Source organism: Ixodes scapularis, unplaced genomic scaffold (assembly GCF_016920785.2).
Source record: "Ixodes scapularis isolate PalLabHiFi unplaced genomic scaffold, ASM1692078v2 PGA_scaffold9__187_contigs__length_104089568, whole genome shotgun sequence".
Taxonomy (NCBI): Eukaryota; Metazoa; Arthropoda; class Arachnida; order Ixodida; family Ixodidae; genus Ixodes; species Ixodes scapularis.
The window spans coordinates 1,769,446-1,789,561 of NW_024609884.1; the positions used below are offsets into that span (position 1 = coordinate 1,769,446).

Sequence of the window (20,116 nt, forward strand, 5' to 3'; positions counted from 1 at the left end):
AGTGTGTAGGTATTTAAACGTAAGCTTTCGGGTTCGGTTTGTCCATTTTGTGTTTAAACTTTTCATGTACAAATATTTGAATACTTTCCGTGCCCACCGCGTATCATCCATTTCGGTCAACCTTTGTTCAAATTTCAACTTACTAACTGCCTCCCTGCTCTCAAAAGACGACCATCCCATGTCCCCCTGTACTCCCTCATTTGGTGTTTTTCCATGTGCTCCCAGTGCCAGCCTGCCTACGCTTCTTTGTCGAATTTCTAATCCTGATTGAACCTCTGATTTCATGCACAGCACTGCATTGCCAAAAGACAGCCCTGGCACCATCACTCCTTTCCATATACCTCTGACCACTTCATATCTATTATAGTTCCATAGCGCCTTGAGCTTCATAATTGATGAATTTCTTTTCCCTTTTCTAATTATATTCTCCTCATGTTCCTCTAGATATTTCGCTCCCTCATTGAGCCAGACTCCCAGATATTTGTATTTTCCTACTTGGTCTATTTCAATGTCCTGTATCCTCAGGGGTTCCCTCTTTTTGTCGTTAAACACCATTACTCCAGACTTTTCTCTACTAAAAGTCATGCCCATTGTGTCCCCTTCCTCTACACATATTCTAGCTAGTTCCTGTAACGTATCCTGGTTATCTGCCATAAGTACTATGTCATCGGCATACATCAGTCCTGGTATTACCTGTACTACATTTCTCCCTCCTTCCATATAACTCACATCAAAACCTAAGTTGCTCTGCTCTAATTTCTTTTCCATTTCCCTGAGATATATCATGAAAAGCAGATGTGACAGTGGACAGCCCTGCCTGAGCCCTCGTTTTATCGCTGCGGGTTGTGTAGTTTCTGCCTCCCATGCTATAATTACCTTATTGTCTGTATACACCTGCTGAAGAAACCCAACCAAATATGCATCTAAGTTATATTCCCTTAGCTGACTCCAGAGTTTTTCCTGGCTCACATTATCGTACGCTCCCTTGATGTCTAAATAAGCCAACCACAAAGGAGTCTGGTTCTTCATTGCTATTTCTATACATTGTGTGGTGACGAATAAGTTATCTTCCAGTCTTCTATCTCTTCGGAATCCATTTTGGAGCTCACCCAGTATTTGATTTTCTTCTACCCATTCCTCCATTCTCCGCTTTACTATCTGCATAACTACTCTGTATAGAACTGAAGTTACCGTTATTGGGCGATACGACTTAATGTTGTCTTTGTTTCCTCGGCCTTTATATATTAGTCTCATTTTACTCAGTTTCCAATCCCTAGGCACCTCTCCTCCCATAATTATTTGATTTATTGTATGTAGTAACTTCAGTTTGCTTGTTTTTCCTAGTGTCCTAATGAGTTCCATGGGTATGTCATCTGGGCCTGTCGCTGTACCTGCTGGAACCTTACTTTCTGCCTTATCCCATTCCCTTGCGGTCGTCTCCATTGTTACATAATTCTGCTCCTCCTCTATGCTGCTGCTGTCAGAGTTATCCACTATCGCCCTCTGCTCAAGCTGGGAGAAAGCCCCTTCGATTGTCTGCCTAATATATTCCCGTGCCTCTTCCCCCTCCACCGTGCCCGTGGCTGACAGTGTTGCCGGCGGCCAAACGGCGATACTGGCTGAGAGTGAAAAAAATCATCTCGTTGCTATTACACCCCGGTACACCGTAGTCTTTCTGCACGAGCGACAACCTCGCTGGAGCTCTGCGCGTGTGGTACATGAGGTGGCACGAGCCGTCTTGTGCACTGCTGCCTCATGTATACCACACGCGTTGTACCTAGGGTGCCTTCATGTGCGCTTTGCTTAGGGTGGAGACATCTGGCCATTTTGTCTCACACTTTTATTTTTACTTTTTGTTCAGAAGCGCGTGAAAGAACGTGTCCCTGCACGCGCTCGTGGCGCTGACTGTGCTCCGGCGACATTTTGTTTTCGTCGATTTCTTTGTATTTTACCCGTGAGCGCGTGCTGTCGGCATCGGGTACTACAAAGGGTGGCATCACCCTAAACAGAAGGACATTGAGGCACACTAGTTGTACCACACGTGTTGGAAGCTGCCCAGTTTGACTTTGACCCGTTCCCGACCTGCGGCGACCACGAGATCGTCACGGACGAACTCGGCGTGGTCCGCGACGATCTCGCACGGGCGTGCAATTTGAATGGTCAAAGGACAAGGAGACGATAGCAAGAATTTGCGTGAGTCCCTAGACGTCCCTAGACTGATAGAATTCAACTGCATTTGATGATCAACGGGTTTATGGGCGCCATGGTGTGACTAGAACGGTGTTGCCTGGTCGTCAGACGAAAACGATCGACATTCGTAAATTGAATGTTGCAATTAGTAGGGCTCTAAAAATCGCGGAACTTAGTGCATATAGTAATTAGCGTGCGAGCATTCCATTTCAAGAATAATATACAGGTCTGTTTAATTGTAATGTCCTAAACCATTTAAGACGCAAACACAGCTTATGACTGCATTCGCATTCTAATTATCTAGCGATGTCATCTCAGTGATATCAATTCGAGCTCCTTCCTTCGGCATTTTCAACGAACAACGCGCTTCTCACGCGCTCAAAGTCTTTCTAAAAATTGCTGATTTAGGGGTTTCGGACGACGCTTAGCAAATTTCCAATTACAACCATGAGACTCTTTTCACTAATTAAAAAGTTAATTAACAAATTTTACTTAATTATCCGACTTATCGCAAGAATTAGCCACACACTAATGTCCCCCTGGCCGCACAACTCACTCGCACAAACCGCGTAAGTGTAGCTTTCATGACTTTATACAGCGGAGCTGTTAAGGGCTAGTTTCCCCATGACCGTGTTCCCCGAAAACAAAAATGAAGACACCGAACTCTGGTCACCTACCGCCATTTATGAGTGACGGCGGCAAGTCAGGTATCTGGTTGCCGCCGTCGCTCATAGATGGCGACAGCCTTTCCACTCTGGCTTGCCGACTTACGGCCGGCCATTACTTACCATTGTGCAGCTCCACTGGTCTTCCTTCATCACCAGAGTGGAAAGGCTGAAAGGTGTTTTTAAAGAAATCTGTAAAAAAAAAAAAAAAAAATATATATATATATATATATATATATATATATATATATATATATATATATATATAACGGGCATGGTGGCGGGAGGCCGAAGGCGTGGGTATAAAACTGAGAAGAAAAAGACCCTTAGTGAAAAACAGCAACAACGGACGATTTAATCTTCGACGTTTCGGCCGGAGTCCGGCCTTCGTCAGGAAGACTGACGAAGGCCGGACTCCGGCCGAAACGTCGAAGATTAAATCGTCCGTTGTTGCTGTTTTTCACTAAGGGTTTTTTTCTTCTCAGTTATATATATATATATATATATATATATATATATATATTATATATATATATTCTATCTTCTTCCTTCAAATATAGTCGTGCGTTAGAGCCCGTGTTTGTCTTCTCTCTAGTGTTCGTTTTTTTTTTTTAATTTTGGTTTAAAACAGCAGAATTGTTGCCGAAAGAAAAGCTTTTTCAAAGAAGTCAGTGTGGCAACATTTTCAAGTGAACTGCCGTGTACTTTATTTTGATGGCAAGTTAATGTTGCCGATAACCCTGAAGCGAAGAGGGTCAAGGGACATCATCGTGGCAGGCGCTCGCTCAGGTCGGCGAACACGAACGCAACGGCCGCCCAAAAGGCTGTACACAGGTCCAGGTTGACCGGGTCCTCGACCGTCATGGTGTCTCCGTCCGTGTGGTGGAAGTAGAAGTACTTCTCGTTGGCCGTGTCCAGCGTGGCCCCGGGCACCCCGCGCTCCACCCACTGCTTGGTGTCCGGGCCGTCATCGCCCAGCCTGAGCCTGGTGGCATTCAGGGCAGCCATCAGCCCCAGCACGTGCTCGGCCATGCAGCGCGCCGTCGGGTTGGCGCTGGCCAGCATCAGGCCCAGGGGTTTGAAGGTGCCCATGTCCGACTCCATGACCACGTTCATGTTGGGAGCCTCGCTCTGGTGGCGCTTGTAGTAGGCCCGTCCGCCCCAGATGCCCTCTTCCTCGCCCGTCCAGAGAACGCAGCGCAGCGTCCTCCTCGGCCGGAGGCCCAGAGAGCGGAGCACGGCCAGGGCCCGCCACGCGATGAAGGCGCCTCCGCCGTCGTCCATGGCGCCCTGGCCGACGTCCCACGAGTCCAGGTGACCGCTCACCAGGACCACCTGCGCCCCGGGCGACGCTGCAGCCAAACCACGTCCGCCACACACTCCCCACCCTGTGGCCTTCAGAAAAGCCCGTTGGGCGCAGAAGGCGGTGTTGCCAACCTCCGCAATCGTTTCTTCCCCAAATTTGATCGGCAAATTACCTAGATTTCCCTAGATATTCAGAAAGTGTGTTAATTTGCGTTAATATTGAGATTATCGTTACGGAGTAGCTTAAGCATAGATTCCTGTAGTTGGGTGGCCATTTAAAGGTTAAATTTGCGTCGTTATAATCTTTTTAAAATTATTTAACTTTGATACTTTGGCCTTCTTAGCCCCCAAAATCGCTGTTGTTACCAGCGGAGATTATCTCCGGCCCCGACAATATGCAAAGAAGCCTTTTTCCCGCTGCACTCGGCCAGCACGAGGAAAAGAAAGGGAAGGAACGTGTCTCTAAAGCCCTCTGAAACCCATCAAAACAATCCCTAGATTTGAACAAAGTTCCCTTTGCCCCTAAACGATAACGGAAATCTTTAGATCTAGGGGAAAGTCCCTAAGGTTGGCAGCATTGCAAGATGCCAGTCCCGATTAGACAAAACGTTCTCTTGTTTGTTTTGAGCGGATCGCTGATTAGGCCTCTGCACAGTGTCGAAGAAATTTCGTCCACTTATTATTGTCAATAAAATTACATACACCTGTGTCTTCTACGGGAATACCATTTCCTCTAGGCGATGTTCGTTCTTTGTAAATGTTCTTCTGGCGCGCATTTTCAGTCCGTGACCACACTATACATCGTTTCAGCTTCCGTCCGAGCGCAGCCAAAGCTACGTGTGGCCGGAGCCAATCACAGGCCCGCAATAGGTCACGCGATCTCGCCTGCACTTTTGTATCGCTCCGCTGCGCCGCTGGTCGTCCGCGCCGCTAGCGCTCGCCGAGTCTTTCGTCTGCTACGGGTGTATCAAGGGTATCGTCTGCTACAGGTTTAAAAAGTGCCTTTTCACGTTCTGAAATTTAGTCACAGGGGATGTCAGTACGTAGGCTGGCCGCTGGCGTCTCTGGCCGAGCTTTCCACCTCTTCGGCATATAGTTTCGAGATGTAAGTACACAGTGCAAGGTGCCCGATGACCCGGCCGCTGATGTTTAGTTCTATTGTTTGGATATATCAGGGCTTGAGGCAAGGTCCTTTCCACCAACTTCTCGGCGTTGAATGTGATCGGCAGGTGAAGGGGTGTCCTGATTTCGCCGCGTATCATTGAATTGTAGTCGGTCGGACGTTTTTCTTGTTTACAACGCATTTGCGGTACGACGCGGCCGGAGTCTCCTGCCGAATTTGAAAGTAGACATTCCATCACGACCTCTACGCCTGACGCCCAAACGTGCCTTTGCGAAAGGACGTTTTGAAGCGACTCGGTGTGGAAAGCAGCGAAGCAGATGATTCGACCATTTCGGGAACGAAATCACTCGGAGAAACCGAGTGCTGCAGCCGTGTTGCCAGCGGACGTACATGTTTTCACCGAACCATATGCATTTACGTATAATAATAAAAACAAACTTCAGATATTTAATTCCTTTAGTTGCAAATCATTCTTATCAGTACACATCTAGAATATTGTGCAATGTTTACGCACAAAACAGTTATTTAAAAAAAAAATTACTTTTGCGGACTACTTTGTGCTGCGTAGGAATGCTGTTCTCAGAGTTGCGAACCGTCCCTCAGCCTTTGGCTGCGCTCGGACGGAAGCTGAAACGAAGTATAGCGATAGTCGAAACCCCTTCTTTGAAACAATAGTCGGTAACAGGTCAAAAAAAAGTGGAAGCTCCGCCCACCTCTTTCCCCTTTAGCAGAACGAACGCAGTATCCGGACGACGTTGAACCATATGGACCTTTGTTAGAGGACCCGTGGATAGACGCTGCTGAAGACTTCGAAATGGTCGGTGTCCTAAATTTCCACCGCAAATGTCTTCTTTAAAAAGAGTTAAGATGTAAGGCGCTTGATTGTTTATAAAAAAGGGGGTTCGTATGACAAAGGCAGTTCCGCACAACCGGTCGACACCTGTGCCGATATTCCTTCAAAAATATTCATCTTTCCCTTAACTCATGGAGCCTCTACTTAGGGATGTGTTTATGGGCTGAATTTCTTGCGAATAGGGCTGGGGTGTGACGAAAGAGCACTACACGCATGCTATAGGGCAACATAAAGCGCAGCCCATATCAGGCATACTGAAGCATTTAGAAGGCATTCTTCATCACACTTAATCCTACGTAATCATAATTATCCCTTATTGCAGCGAGCGAGATTAACCAAGCGGCTCACCGGGAATCAAACCACGGACTGTTCGCAGCCCGACAACTCTGCTTTGCGTCAGGAGGAGGAAGTGAGCGCTTGTCTTGAAGGTCCTTCAAGCCACAACAAATTTGTTGCGGTGTAATTTGAAGGAAAAATTGAGCGTTTTCATTTCATCTCTTCTTCGCGAAACTTGATGACGTAACTGGGGGATCGCAATACCCCCTCCACTGACGATATTTGAATGCGGCTCATGGATTGGACCCGAGCATTGCGTGCCCACTCGATTTGGGACTCGTGATAATGGACAGCTCGAGAGGCGTTCGGGTAGAGGTCCGTGTCCGATCCATGCAATGACGACAAGAGCCGAACCATAAAAGCCCTGTTTCTACTCCGTCGTAACGCCAAAGAGCGCACGCGCTCGTTCACGCTCGCTGACGCTGTCTGCGAACGGGCTGTCTATACACTCCAACGTCAAGTTGAACGCGGCTCGGCGCAGCGCAGCGCAGCTCGACGCGCGAAAGCGTACCCATGCGACGGACTTGGACATGGTCTATACCCCTTACGAAAACGGGTCTCAACATTCTTTTTAATTGTTTTAGACTTCTTACTGGCTTTCCGGGGTCTTACTGAATTCCTTTATAAACGCACTTTGTTTTCATTAGAAAAAGTAAGGAACTTTTTTGTAGACTTATTTATAAAAAAAATATAAAAGAAGTTTTAATGACGTTTTTCTGTAGGTTATTTCGTAAAAAATTCTAAAGGAAAAAAATAAGGTTTTTTTCTTGTAGACTCATAAAAAATTAAAAAAGAAGTTGTAATGACGTTGCTTTGTAGATTATTTTCTGAAAAATAAATAATACAGATAACTTATTGACATTGTTGTTTTATATTATTTCATAAAAAGTGCAAAAAAAATTTTGTTGTTATTTTATTAGAAACATTAAAGGCATTTTTTTAATTTGAAAATTTTTTTGAAAATATTGAAAGAGAAAAGACATTTTCTACGGATGTTTTCTTGCTGACATATTCGTAAGAGTTCTAAAAACGATAGTAGGTTGCTTTGCACTTTTTTTCTTTTAATTTAGGATACTTTTTTTTTTAATCAGAGGACAAAGGCAACTGAGCTCTTTCATTCCCTTTCCTGTTTCTATTTAATAAAACATTCTGATAACACGTCCGACGTAACAAAAAATAAAATTAAAGTTACGTAACGTAAAAGTTCGCTGTGCCTAGCGTTACGTCCGGCCGGACCGCTGAAACGCTTTAACCTAACCCCCCTCCCCCTCTCTTTCTCGCCCGTAAAGGCTGAAAAGTGATTACATTTCTTCTATGAGCTGTTTTTGTGGACGTTGTTTTAGCAACTGCGCCGAATTATTATTTGCTGCACCAATGCCATTTAGTGAGGGATAGAGTCCACGAACTTCGAAACACTGTTTTCCCGTTGACAGACTCCCTACAAGGAGATCGGACACTTGGAACCTTAATAAGTGCAGAGGTGGTCACCGGCCAAATGATTACCTTCAATATGTATGCTATACATAGAAGGCTCTGGCGCAGTTAACAGAACTGTGATTCTGGTGTTTGGGTTTGCGTTCTTTCCTAATGTGTATTTGTGTGATGTGTATGTACCACAGGACACTATATCCTAACAAAATCCAAAATATATATGTTAAAAAAAAAACTTCGAGTGTCTTTTTTTAATGTTAATCTGCGGTTCCGTCAAAAAGGGTTAGACAAAATGTATATAAGACAGAATTCTAAAAAAAATTAAGTGGCAATTTTAACTAGGAGTTAAGCAAGTTGTCAAAATAATCTTTAAAAAACCTAAAAAAGTTTCTAAAAATTTTAATACGATTCCAAACATTTTTTAAAAGAAATTCAAAAGAATTTAGCTACATATTTTTGTAAGGGTTAGACCGCCATATTTGCCCGATAGTGGCATCCCCTATTAGCCCCGATTAGTTCGCGTGGCGCCCCCTTACGACGAACCGGGGTGACGTCACGGCGAGGAGAGAATTTTTCCCCGACTCGCCCCGCTCGCCCTGTGGAGGCTGTGACGACGCTAGCTGTCGGCGCGCTCGTTTCTATTAATTTTTTTTTTGCGTGTTTTTCGTAGGAAGTGTAAATTTTTATATGTGCCTTTATTGAGGTATGGCCTGTAGCTACAGGCGAAACTTCAACCAACATTTTAAGCATGGCTGACAGGGCAGGCAACGCATAAATCGCAGCTGATATATGAAAATAAAGAAATATGGCCACAATTGCAGGAGCATCACTAGAGATTTACATCTCGCACAGTAAATGCTGCTGATGGTCTGAATGAATTGACAGGTTACGTATACTATTTTTTTTTGTATCTCTGTTTTTAATCAAGATCGCCGAAGCAGAAAAGCTGCATGCTGCTCGAGCAGCATGCTAAATACAGTCTTGGCCATGGGGAGAGAATCACAAGTGAGACAGCCCAAGTGCAGGGACAAAGTAAACAAACAAGGAACATTTATCATATACATTGCTCGCATTTGATCCATTGCTGGATTCGGATAGTATTTCAATGGACTACACGGGTGGTATCTGTGAACTTGTTTATATCAACCCTCACGTAATTTATAACAAACGTAAGCGAAGGTGTCTACCTCGTTATTAGTCCCTTAAGCCCTAAAATTGTTATTTTACTCAATCGAATTGTCCTGAAGCTAAAATACCGGAAGCTTTTCTCACGGAGACTGTCGCGCTTCACGGGTTCCACATTTTCTGCTACTAGTACTGCATCTATCTACCACTGGATAGACGTTCGAACGTTTGCTTTTACTCCTGTTTTCCTCTGTTGTCAGACTCCAGCTGTAGGGAGTTCGGAGACTGAGGAAGCTTTTGGGGACCTACAGCAGTGTCTCTTTTAATTGGAAATGGCAATTCAGACTAAACGGTGTATATTCCGGATACCCAAGGCTCGAATAAAGAATGTCAGAAAAAAGTATAAACATTCCAAATTACGGCACTATTGCTGTGCATATTTTGGGTAGTTCAACACATATCATGCAGGCAACTGGGGCCGATTCGGCCGTTTTTGCTGCTACCATACAAACTAATTTCCAGTAGTGTTGCTTCTTCTAAGAAATATGCCTGCATACGTGTATAAACTATATAATTAATTCACGAAGAAGCTATATTTATATAAAACAACCCTGTTTCATGAGCAGTTCAAAGATCATCAGACGCAGGGCCTTTAAAACATCTGCGAACCAGCGCATGCAGAGTGGCAGCGCAAAGTCGGGGTCGCGAGCTAATTAGCTGACCACCCAAAAGCCCATGATATAAATACCACTTCAGATACCTTGAAAGCGGAATGTAATATCGTCCTAAATCATGAACGTGCAAGGAACAGAATTTCAGCGTCTGAAACACCTGCGCCACCGCTTCACCGACCACTCGCAAGATTGCCTTGGGTCGTGTGGACGGACGGAGAGGTTCATCGGCGGAATTGCCTCCGCCGATAGCTTTCGGGAATTGTAACCCATATTTAAAGGTAAAAGGGACAAGCAGGCTTATGAAATGTACGGAAGCACGTCAATATCGGCCTTACTTAACGTCTTGTACACCGGGTAAACGAGGTCCAGCTCCTCGAAGAGCTTGCGGCACACAACGCCAAACCAGGAAACCGGTGCTGGGAAGCGAGCCGATGAGAGATCGCGGAGCGGAGTCCTCCCGCTGACGTCACGGTACACCTCACCTAATCAGGGCGCGGCGACCGCAGCGACGCTTGAGTTCGCTCTTGGGGCTAATAGGTCACCAATACAGTGTGAAGTCTTGAGCGCCGGGGTGTTGTAATGGCCTTATTTTGGTTGAGTTGCCTGTACGCTGTCTTCTCCTATGAGCCTCATATTTCCGCACTGTACGTGTTTTTGCGGATCATTGAGCGCAATTCCCTTATTACATCCTCGACAAAAACAGCGAAGCAAGCTATCACCTAAATAAAACATCCGAGGTCAGCTGTGTTTACATGGGCAAAGGAGATTGGGTCTTTTGTGGAGTCCTCCCACGACGGGAAAAGGATTGTGATTGATCCAGCTCTAAGACCAAAAGAGAATGTGAAAAGCCCAATCTCATTAATCGCTTCGAGACGTCTATGCCGGCCCTTAGCGAAAACTAATACGTTTGAAATATACCTCATTCTAATTCGAGTGTATTTGAAATACAGTTTATAATTGTAAGTACACGAAAAATAGACCGAAAATATAAACTTTTCTTTTACTTAGTACTAAAATATACTTCTAAAAATTTTTTTTTTTTTAAATTCCTACATTTGAAGTTCCCTTCATGCGTTCTGAAATATGTAAATACTAAATTAGTAGGCACAAAATACCTTTTACATAGATTTCTTGAAATATTTATTTCGTTCATGCAAAATATACTCCAACCCTAATAAAAATGGAGCGATCAAAAATATGTGCAGATTACTCTTAAAATACCTGAAAATCGTAAATACTGTTGTGTTATACTCTAAGTACCTTTTAACTGCAATACTTCCGTAGTTGGACTTAAACTACCAAAGTATTGAAAAGCTCGCCTATCAGAAGTACACTTCAAGCAGATGTGGGGTACACTGAAGCGCCTAAATACAACATTTCATTAGTTTGTCAATTGGCTTGTGCAGCATCGCACTGATAAACCAGCCCAGTTTATGTTATTGTTTCCTTTTTTTTCTATCAAGAACACACTCGAGTTTCTTGCACACCAATCACAAACGGGGTTGTAGAAGTGTAGAAGTGGATAAGAGCAACATTTCATTTCTATTGGCTGCCCCCAGATGCATGGCCCCACAGTAGACCTGGACTAACTATACTGCAAGAAACGGGACCATCAGTACCTACCTCGTCTGGAACAGTCGAACCCCGCAGTTCGGCGACGGTATTGCGAGACGTCGTGTGGGGCAGGTTCTTCGCATCCATGACCAACTGAATCTTCATCTCTACCCCTGCGATGAAGAAGATGCATGATTAATCAGCCATCTCGGCCATCTCCCGATGATGAGAAGCGCGTGAGTGAAAAATGAAAAACGTTTCTACAACTCCCTGTAATGCCGAATTAGAGCGCAGCTCTTGAGGAGGAAGAGAAGGGGAGGGTACGGAGGAGACGGAATGCCCCTCATCCGTACCCTCTCCTACTCCCTCCTCATCTACTCCTCCAGTTCTCCTCCCTCCTCCCCCTCCTCCTCCCTCCAGCGCGGTGCATTATGGGAAACGTCCCATAACGCAACGCGCGCGTCACCGTGGTTCATTGTGGGACGTATCCCATAATGCACCGCGCGGTTACGCCGACGGCCACGCCGACGCCAAGCCGGAAACGGGCGCCTAAGAACTGCGCTCTAAAACTACGAGTTACTTCGCGCAAGTGAAAAGTAACACGGAGCGTAAAGCGGGAAACACATGTACGACGAAACCTTCCGATCCGACGTGCGGACTGCCGGAATGACCTTGGGGGGGGGGGGGGGGGGGGGGGGGGGGGCGAGGGGCGAGGGTTTTCGTAGCATCGGAGAGCGTTGAAAACCCTCGCCTCCGACCGTCGTATTGCGCGGTCGGACGTCGGATCGGACGGTTTCGTCGTACATGTGTTTCGCGCCTAAAGCAATTACGACGCCCCCTGCAGCCTCTTCGAGATCCTATCCCCGTGTACTCATGCGAGCGCTATGTAAAACAGAGATCTCATTGCGGTTATTCTACGGACTGAGGTGCCGGAACCACACACTAAAAAGAAGGGTGTCACTTTACACCCTTTTGTCCCATATAATGCACCCTAAAACTTCAATTCGACGTACAGCGCACTATAGTGAAGCAGACGGACATATATTTTTCGAGGGGATTGATTAAGGTGGCGATATAACTTAATAAATAGCTAAAATATGTATCAAAGACCACAGAAAGAAAACTCGGAGGCTTTGCAGCAGGGCCAAGAAAACCCCAATTATTTTTTTTTTTGTAGTCAGTAACACGTACACTAGCTATTTTAATAAGTTGTAGCATACGGCTATCAAGCCTCTCGTGAAAGGCAATACCGTCAGATCGACGTCAGTGCGCTGTACGTCAAACTGAAGTTATGGGGTGTATTATGTGGGACAAAGGGTGTAAGAATACACCCTTTTTTTCTGAGAGTGCACGGAAGCTCAATTCGGGACTCGCCTCTCTGCTGCAGCCTCTCCAGGAACTCGGCGTCTTCGACGGTGATGCAGGCCGACGGAATCCTCGCGGCGTTGTTTTCCCCGTACGTCATCCAACCCGTGTGGGGACTCCCGATGGAGAACGGGGTCACCGAGCGAACCAGGGCGGCCACGGCACCCGCCTGACGGGCTGCCGACGCCCCGTCCTCGCGGTACGCTACCGTGCTTGAGTAGCTGGTGTAGTCCTCGTTGAACACCACGATCTTGCCCCTGGCCTGTGCATGCCACAAACCCTCACGCTTGGACCACGGCGACTTAATGCTCACGCATCTGCCATCTATGTGGCTCTTCTCATGGTTCAGAGCTTCCTTTCTCACCTCGTTTCCCTCCCTAAGCAGCACAGATTTGGCCAATCATTGGCCAATGGCTGGCAATGGTCCTTCGGCCATTGATTTCCCTACACACCCGCTAGGGGGGTGTACAGCCCTCCCTGTTTTTCTGAAGGCGCCCCCTTCATTCGCAACGACTCCTCTTAGAAGAGTCATTGCGAGCTTAGTTCTTTCGTTTTGCACTGCTGATCGTATTTGGAGCTGCGAGACAGCTTTTTCTTCATTAATATTATGCAACGAATAGACAGCAAAACTCCTGACGTGGTATAGTATATTATTAACTGCAAGCTCTGAAATATTCAAAATGTGGGGGGAAACAAAACATTCCATGAAGGAGAGATTCGATGACCACAAAACGGATAATCTAAATTAAAAAAAAAAAAACACGTTGCTAAACACTTTAGCTCGGAGTACCATAACATCAATGCGCATCTAAAAAATTACCATCGTGGAAAAGAAAAACTAATTTCGAAAATGATATCACACGTAAAAATAAAGGGTCATACTACATATCGCAATCAAACACTGCGCTCGCACTTACGATAAGAGAGAACTGTGGTGGTCTAGACCACCATATGATTGAGCCCCGAGTGTATAGCCTACGGGCTCGTGAATTCAGAATTGATCGGATTCCTATGCATGATATCACCCTCAGTGTTGGCTACTTTAAAACGTGACACAGAGGACAACCGTCCCAATCCTGCCGTCGGAAGTACTATTTGCCAGCATATCTTTAGAGGTCCGGTAATCTCAAACTCTCCTTTTTAAGAATAACCAACTCTGTGGTGAGTTTATAAACATCATAAAAGCGATGGCAAAAAAAATATTTGAATTCTTTTTCATTGTTTTGAATTTATGATTTAATGTCAACACACACTAAAATAATGCACTTAAATTTTGTCGTAAGCTCATCACATGTTTTTTACGCGGTACTCGTTCAAATTATATGGTCGTAAAAAAGGTAGTAGAAAAAACAAATTCCATTTTTCGTGCGCAAGGCGTTTTTGAATTTTTTTTCTTTTTTTTTTTAAACTTCGGCCGTTAACAATAAACCACTTTTAGTATTATGTTTGACGAAACAATTCTAAAATTTTTGAAGAAAAAAAATTAGGTACGGTTGTAGCACGGCCAAAGCAGAACGGCCGCAGTCAATCCGGCGCGGCCATTTTCATAGCCGTTCCGCGGAGGGAATTTCTCTGCCGTTTTTCGCGGTTACATACAACGCCGGCTCTGCTCCATGAGACAGTGAACTTGCTTTCGCGTTAAAATAAAATTGGGCTCAGAAAAACGCGTGCTGACCATGGGATCGAGGCTTCAAAAGCATAATATTACAGAAACATACACTTCAGATCGGTTGGAAGGTAATTACATTTCTTCTAACTCGCACAATTCTCAATACGATACTCTAAAACCTCCACACACGGCAGAAAATCAAAACTTTTGGTCATCAAAGTTCGCGAATTCGTGCTTTTGGCATTTAAAAAAAAAAAAAAAACGGTATAAATATCGAACGTGAGTTTAAATGCTGTCTTACTAGATCATTGAGGTTCTAGGGCTAATACTTTGGGATGAAGCGAGTGATATGTCGCAGACGATGTTTGTCGAAATCCCACCGTTTTTCCTCCGCTCCGTTGGGTCTTTATTTCTTCCAAATGTGCAGTAAAGTAATACGGTAATTTCAGCGAGTTTAATCCCATATTCTGGCTTTTTTAGGTCAGAGAAAAGAGCATTGTATATAAATTAATTCTTCCCGTTGAGCAACCCGCAAACGGGATATTCCAAGACTTTTGTTTATCTACTTTCTAGTGCATTAGTGGCGGTGACGTCAGAACGACGCCGAATTCTCATTGGCTGATTGAAAAAAAAAAAAATAGTGGGTGGACTTCAAGGCATCGAGCATTGACGTCTACCCACTATTTTTTTTTTTTTTTTTCAATCAGCCAATCCGAGCTCGGCGTCGTTCTGACGTCACCGCCACCAGATGATTTGCTCTCCGCATAGCGAACGGAGGTATGCGGTGTAGAGAAGCTCGTTTTAGCGAACGCCGTTTTACCGACCCCACTTTATCGAATGCCTTTATAGAGAACCCAGTTTGTAGAAAATGGCGATGAGCCTCCATTTACCGAATTCGGCCGCCGTGAAGTCAGGTGAGTTAACATTCTTGTAATGAGCCGCCGCAGACTGCCGCCGCGAAGCGGCGGAGCGCAGCGGGGGGCCTGGATTAACACGCGCACCAGTGATACACGCGAGAAGTAGGAAAGCCTTTTTTTTTAAAAGCGTCCCCTTTTCGATAAACGACGTTTCTCTAAACTCAGGCTCTGCTTTCTCTAAACCGTGCTTCGATGAAACGTGCCCGTTCTCTAAAACGTGCTTCGATGAAGTGGCATTCGATCAACCGTAGTAAACCCCATAGAGAAGACCCAGTATGGCGTCTACTTTTTTACAGCGGAGCTGGTAAGGGCTAGTTTCCCCAGGCTCGTATATATATCTCCCCGCAAAGAAGTGAAGACACCGAACTCTGGACACGTACCGCCATGTATGAGCGACGGCGGCAAGCCACGTATCTGTTTGCCGACGTCGCTCATAGATGGCGGCAGCCTTTCCACTCTGGCTTGCCGACTCGCGGCCGGCCATTACTTTCCACTGTACAGCTCCGCTGGTCTTCCTTCTTCAGCAGAGTGGAAAGGCTGAAAGCTTTTCCAGCTAAAGCAGACTTCTTTTGAGACAAAGAGGGAAAGACCACCTAATGGGCTTTGGCCCGAAGCTAAAGCAGACTTTTTCGAAACGAAGTGGGAAAGACCACCTCATGGCAAAGAGTGAAAGACCACACCTGACGGGCTTTGGCCCTAAGCTCGTCGAAGGACTTGACGACCAGGACGGGAGCCATGATGCCTTCCGGCGGCGTTCCGACGCTGCCTCCGAGTCCCAGGATGCTGAGCCTCTGGAGCCGGGGCTTGAGCAACCATGCCGACTCATTGCCCCTAACCCAGTGGGGTACTTCGGCGTCCTCCGTGTATACGGCGTCCAGTCCTCTCCTTCCAAGCAACGCCACCATGTAATCGATGGCGTTCTCCAGGTTCCTGGATCCCGCCATCCTGGCACCGAACCTGTCCACAAAGTTGGCCAGTTCCTCGTAGGTCTGATTCTGTTCCGGCCCCTGCATCACTCGTTCGATGATGGCAGCGACCACCGGGCCGTAACCATGTATCTCCGCGACAAGTTTGTCCGATAGCTGGGTGCTGTTGTTGCACCAGGAGTAGGGAAGGTGGTCCGGGCCCGAGGACGCAGCAGCCTGGCGTATCAGCAGCACTCCAACGAGCAGCGAGAGGCCTTGCAGAGCGTTCATGGCGAAGGACAAGAAAGCAACTCCGGTCTTAGCGGGGGGGCTCTGGTAATGCAAGCAGGCACTCGACAAGGGAGCCCCGACTTCGGCCTTGCGGGGGTGGAGGAGGGGGGGGGGGGGGGGGGGGGCTGTGGTAATGCTAGCGGGCAACTTTGTTGACTCGAACTACTTGCCTATCTCTGCTTGCTTTGAGCTGAGTCGGAGGGAGCTACGACAGGTGAGAGCGCAGGATCGGCTTTCGGCTGATAATTCTTCTGGCAGCTACGATACGAGACTTGTGCAAGCAAGTGTCTGGCAAGAAAATGCTACGAGCAATGCTGTTTTTCTTCTTTTCTAACGCTCTGGAGGAATATCCTCTTTCATTCGCTGCATGCTCGGGTACATTACGTATCCTCGCAAGTGTCGTGTTACAGGGGCTGCTCGAATATCTTGTGGAGGGTTCGTGGACGCTTTTTTTTGGGGAATACCTACACGATTCAGTTCAATTTCACTGAGCGATCTGTCACCTTTTCTACAGGATTTCTTTTTTCTACAGATTCGTTTTAAAAATTTTGTGAAAGCTACACTTATATGGTTTGTGCAGGTGAATTGTACGGCCAGGGAGACTTAATACACTCTAAAAAAGGAGTGTCACCTTACAGCCTTTGTCCCATATAATGCACCCCAAAGCTTCAGTTCGACATACAGCGTACTATAGTAGAACAGACGGCCCCAAATTTTACGAGGGCCTTGATAACGGTGCGATATAACTTCTTAAACAGTTAAAGTACGTATCAAACACCACAGAAAGGAGACACTGAGGTTTTGAAGTAAACCGTTTTTTTTTTTTCTTAGTAACACGTACATTAGCTATTTTAATAAGTTGTACCACACGACTATCAAGCCTGTCGTGAAAGGTGGTACCGTCAGATCGATGTCAGTGCGTTGTACGTCGAACTGAAGTTTTGGGGTGTATTATACGGGACAGAGGGTGTAAGAATACATTCTTTTTTTTTTTTTTGGGGGGGGGGGTATTTACGGGACAAAGTTTTGGGGTGTATTATACGAGACAAAGGGTGTAATAATACACCCTTTTTCTTAGATGTATAGGGGTCTCTAGTCGTGACGATGAGACAAATAATTACCTAGAAGTTGTTAATGAACATTTTAACGAACGAAAAGGAAACAATATAGTTCCAACTCGAAATTTTTCTGAGCTTCATCGAAAACCACTACTTCACGAACATTTTTAGAAACACTTGGAACGTGTGTGTGAAGTGGCCCGGTGCGCGGTGCGCTCAAGTTCTCACTCGGGAGCACAACAACGAAGTTGCGGAAACGTGAAGACGGAAAGACAGAAAATCCGCGCCTTTTCCCACCTCCAGACTATACTTGAACGCACCACCGCGCTTTCCAAGCTCTCCAAGTGACTGCAAAAATCATTTAGTGGTTTCTCAGATTTCTCATTATTTCTCAGATTTTCGGTTTCTTTTTTTTTTTTTTTTTTCAAACTCACGCATGGGAAACTTCATGCAAGGAAAAATGAGAAAATAAGGAAAGAATAAACAGTTGTTAGTCTGCGCCCATTTCATTGTTTCTCCTGATCTCAATGTAACTCGTTGTTTTCCTTTCACTTTCTAATCATGGGTTTATTCTGTGTAGCTATGTGCAACCAACTAGCCCAAACCCAAGTCCAAGCTTTATAATTCATCTAATGCTCTTTCTTTGAGCAGACCACAAACTGTTATGCATTTTACTTACTCTTTGGGAGGCACTCCAATCGAACGCGTGACTGTAATGAAAGATCTCGGTGTGTGCCTTGATAGCGCGTTGTCATTCAATGCTCACTGTTTCTTTCATTGTTGGCCGTCCGATGAAAACTCTTGATATTATATCTCGAATAACTCAAGCTCAGACGCCCTGCTTGCATGATACGTTTATTGTGTGCTTTAGTTCGTTCACGGCTTGAATTTGCCTCTGTGGTTTGGAATTCTCTAGCACGTACAGCGCTAATCACACTTGTCTATAACGCTCGAGCGGGCGGCTTTCTCCGGGGAGCGTTGGACTGGTGGAATTCGCGGAAACTAAGCTAGTCACGTGGCGCAACATGGAACGGCCCGATCGAGGGGTGTCCTGCCCACTCTATCAGCTTGATAAGCGATAAAAGTAAAGTGCTTCATGATATATATTTGTTTTTGATGACGACATTGTTGATACGCCTTGATACTCTAGTTTGTTTATTGTTCGAGCAATGATGTTTGTAAAAAACGTGCGAGCAGCCTTCCGCGTTCGCCGCCAGCTGATAGAGTGGGCAGGACGACGTCCCTCGAACGGGCCGTTCCATGTTGCGCCACGTGACTAGCTTACTTTCCGCGAATGCCACCAGTCTAGCGCTCCCCGGAGAAAGCAGCACGCTCGCGCGTTATAGACAAGTGTGATTAGCACTGTACATATATGTACGTGCTAGAGAATTCCAAACCACAGAGGCAAATTCAAAGTCTTTAAGCATTGAATCAGTGCAAAAAAGAATGATACGCATTTTATATGACAGACATTTTCAGCGTCGCTTTTATTATGATTATAGATTTTTTCTTAATAGCGTTTTACTTAGGTCTTCGTCAAATAAAAAATTCAAGCGTGATCTCATTTTTTTTTTTTTTTTTTTGCACAGGTTGGTCAATGGTTGGACTGATGCTAACCTACTTCTGAATTCTGTCGATTTCCATGTTCCTTGTCGCGTTACCAGAAATGTTCAACTGACTTTTACGTTCAATCCATGTCTATAAACTCTCACCACTGTCCCTTATGCAAATTTTATGAATAGAATCACATCCTCTCGCTTGGAGATTTTCACACATCTCCCAGTTTTCCGCCGCAACTTGGCAAGTCTAGCTGAAAGTTGAAACTGTATTACATTTTGTGTGCAGTGTGCAACCGTAGTCATGTGCTAATTTGTACATTGGAAGCTGTGCGTGTGTTGTGTTTCTTCTTTTTATCTTGTGTGCGCCAATGTTAAAACCGGCGTGGTTGTTTTGGGCACATTAAATAAACATTATTATTATTATTATTATTATTATTATTATTATTATTATTATAATGTGCAGGATGAGCATTGCTGAATTGCTCTGTTATGTCTGAATTTCGTCATCTCCATGTCGTGTTTTCTGGTGGTGCACTTGTTGTCCTTCGGTCTCGTGTTCCGTGTCTACTGCTACTGCCTCGTTTTTATTTCATTGAGCTAATTACTCGTGCACTGCCTAGTATTATGCTTAAAAATGTATCTTATTTTCTGCGGAGATGTGTATAGTGTTTTTTCTTATCCACCAGTGTACCAGCACCAAGACCTCAGGGTTGATCCTGGGCACTGTATAATAAAGATTCATTGATTGATTGATTGATTGATTGATTGATTATTATTAATGATAACGCTAATCTTTTCGAATATTTGCAACTACCCAACTTCCAAACCCTTTATGTTCATTCAGTGATATTGCGGTACTTTTGGAATTCTGATTTCAAAATCTTAAGCCCACCCTCACGTCATCTTCGACATACGCACCCTTTTCACCATACCTTTTTCCCGCACTCGTTATGGCGAAAGTACGCGTGCGTTTTATGTGCCATATATTTTTTCTCACTTACCACCTGAACTTCTAAACCAAACATCCTTGAGCAAAGTTAAAAAGATGCTTAGAGGTATTTCGTTTTAATAGCGAACTATTGGTGTCGTTTTAGTAGCGAACTATAGACTCATTTTGCTTAGTAATGTGTGCCACTTTTAAGCACCTGCCTTTCTG

The 20,116-nt window shown here is 45.2% G+C and overlaps 1 protein-coding gene across 1 annotated transcript; it reads right to left on the minus strand.

Moving 5' to 3' along the window:
• Positions 1-3,552: 3,552 nt before the first annotated feature.
• Positions 3,553-16,417, minus strand: LOC8023820 (carboxypeptidase Q). Its single transcript, XM_029973862.3, has 4 exons — positions 15,828-16,417; positions 12,631-12,883; positions 11,326-11,429; positions 3,553-4,190 (listed from the first exon to the last, which is right to left on the minus strand). The coding sequence occupies exons 1-4, from the start codon at positions 16,341-16,343 to the stop codon at positions 3,621-3,623; spliced, it is 1,443 nt and encodes a 480-aa protein (XP_029829722.3). The 5' UTR covers positions 16,344-16,417; the 3' UTR covers positions 3,553-3,620.
• Between the last annotated feature and the right edge of the window lie 3,699 nt (positions 16,418-20,116).

What these genes read in the sequence shown, in the direction of transcription:
- LOC8023820 (XM_029973862.3), bottom strand. Translation starts at nt 16,343, where the DNA reads ATGAACGCTCTGCAAGGCCTCTCGCTGCTCGTTGGAGTGCTGCTGATA. An exon ending in TTAGGGCCAAAGCCCGTCAG is followed by an intron (nt 12,884 to 15,827) that starts GTGTGGTCTTTC and finishes TGGCATGCACAG; the next exon opens with GCCAGGGGCAAGATCGTGGT. An exon ending in GTTCGACTGTTCCAGACGAG is followed by an intron (nt 4,191 to 11,325) that starts GTAGGTACTGAT and finishes CCCGGGGCGCAG; the next exon opens with GTGGTCCTGGTGAGCGGTCA.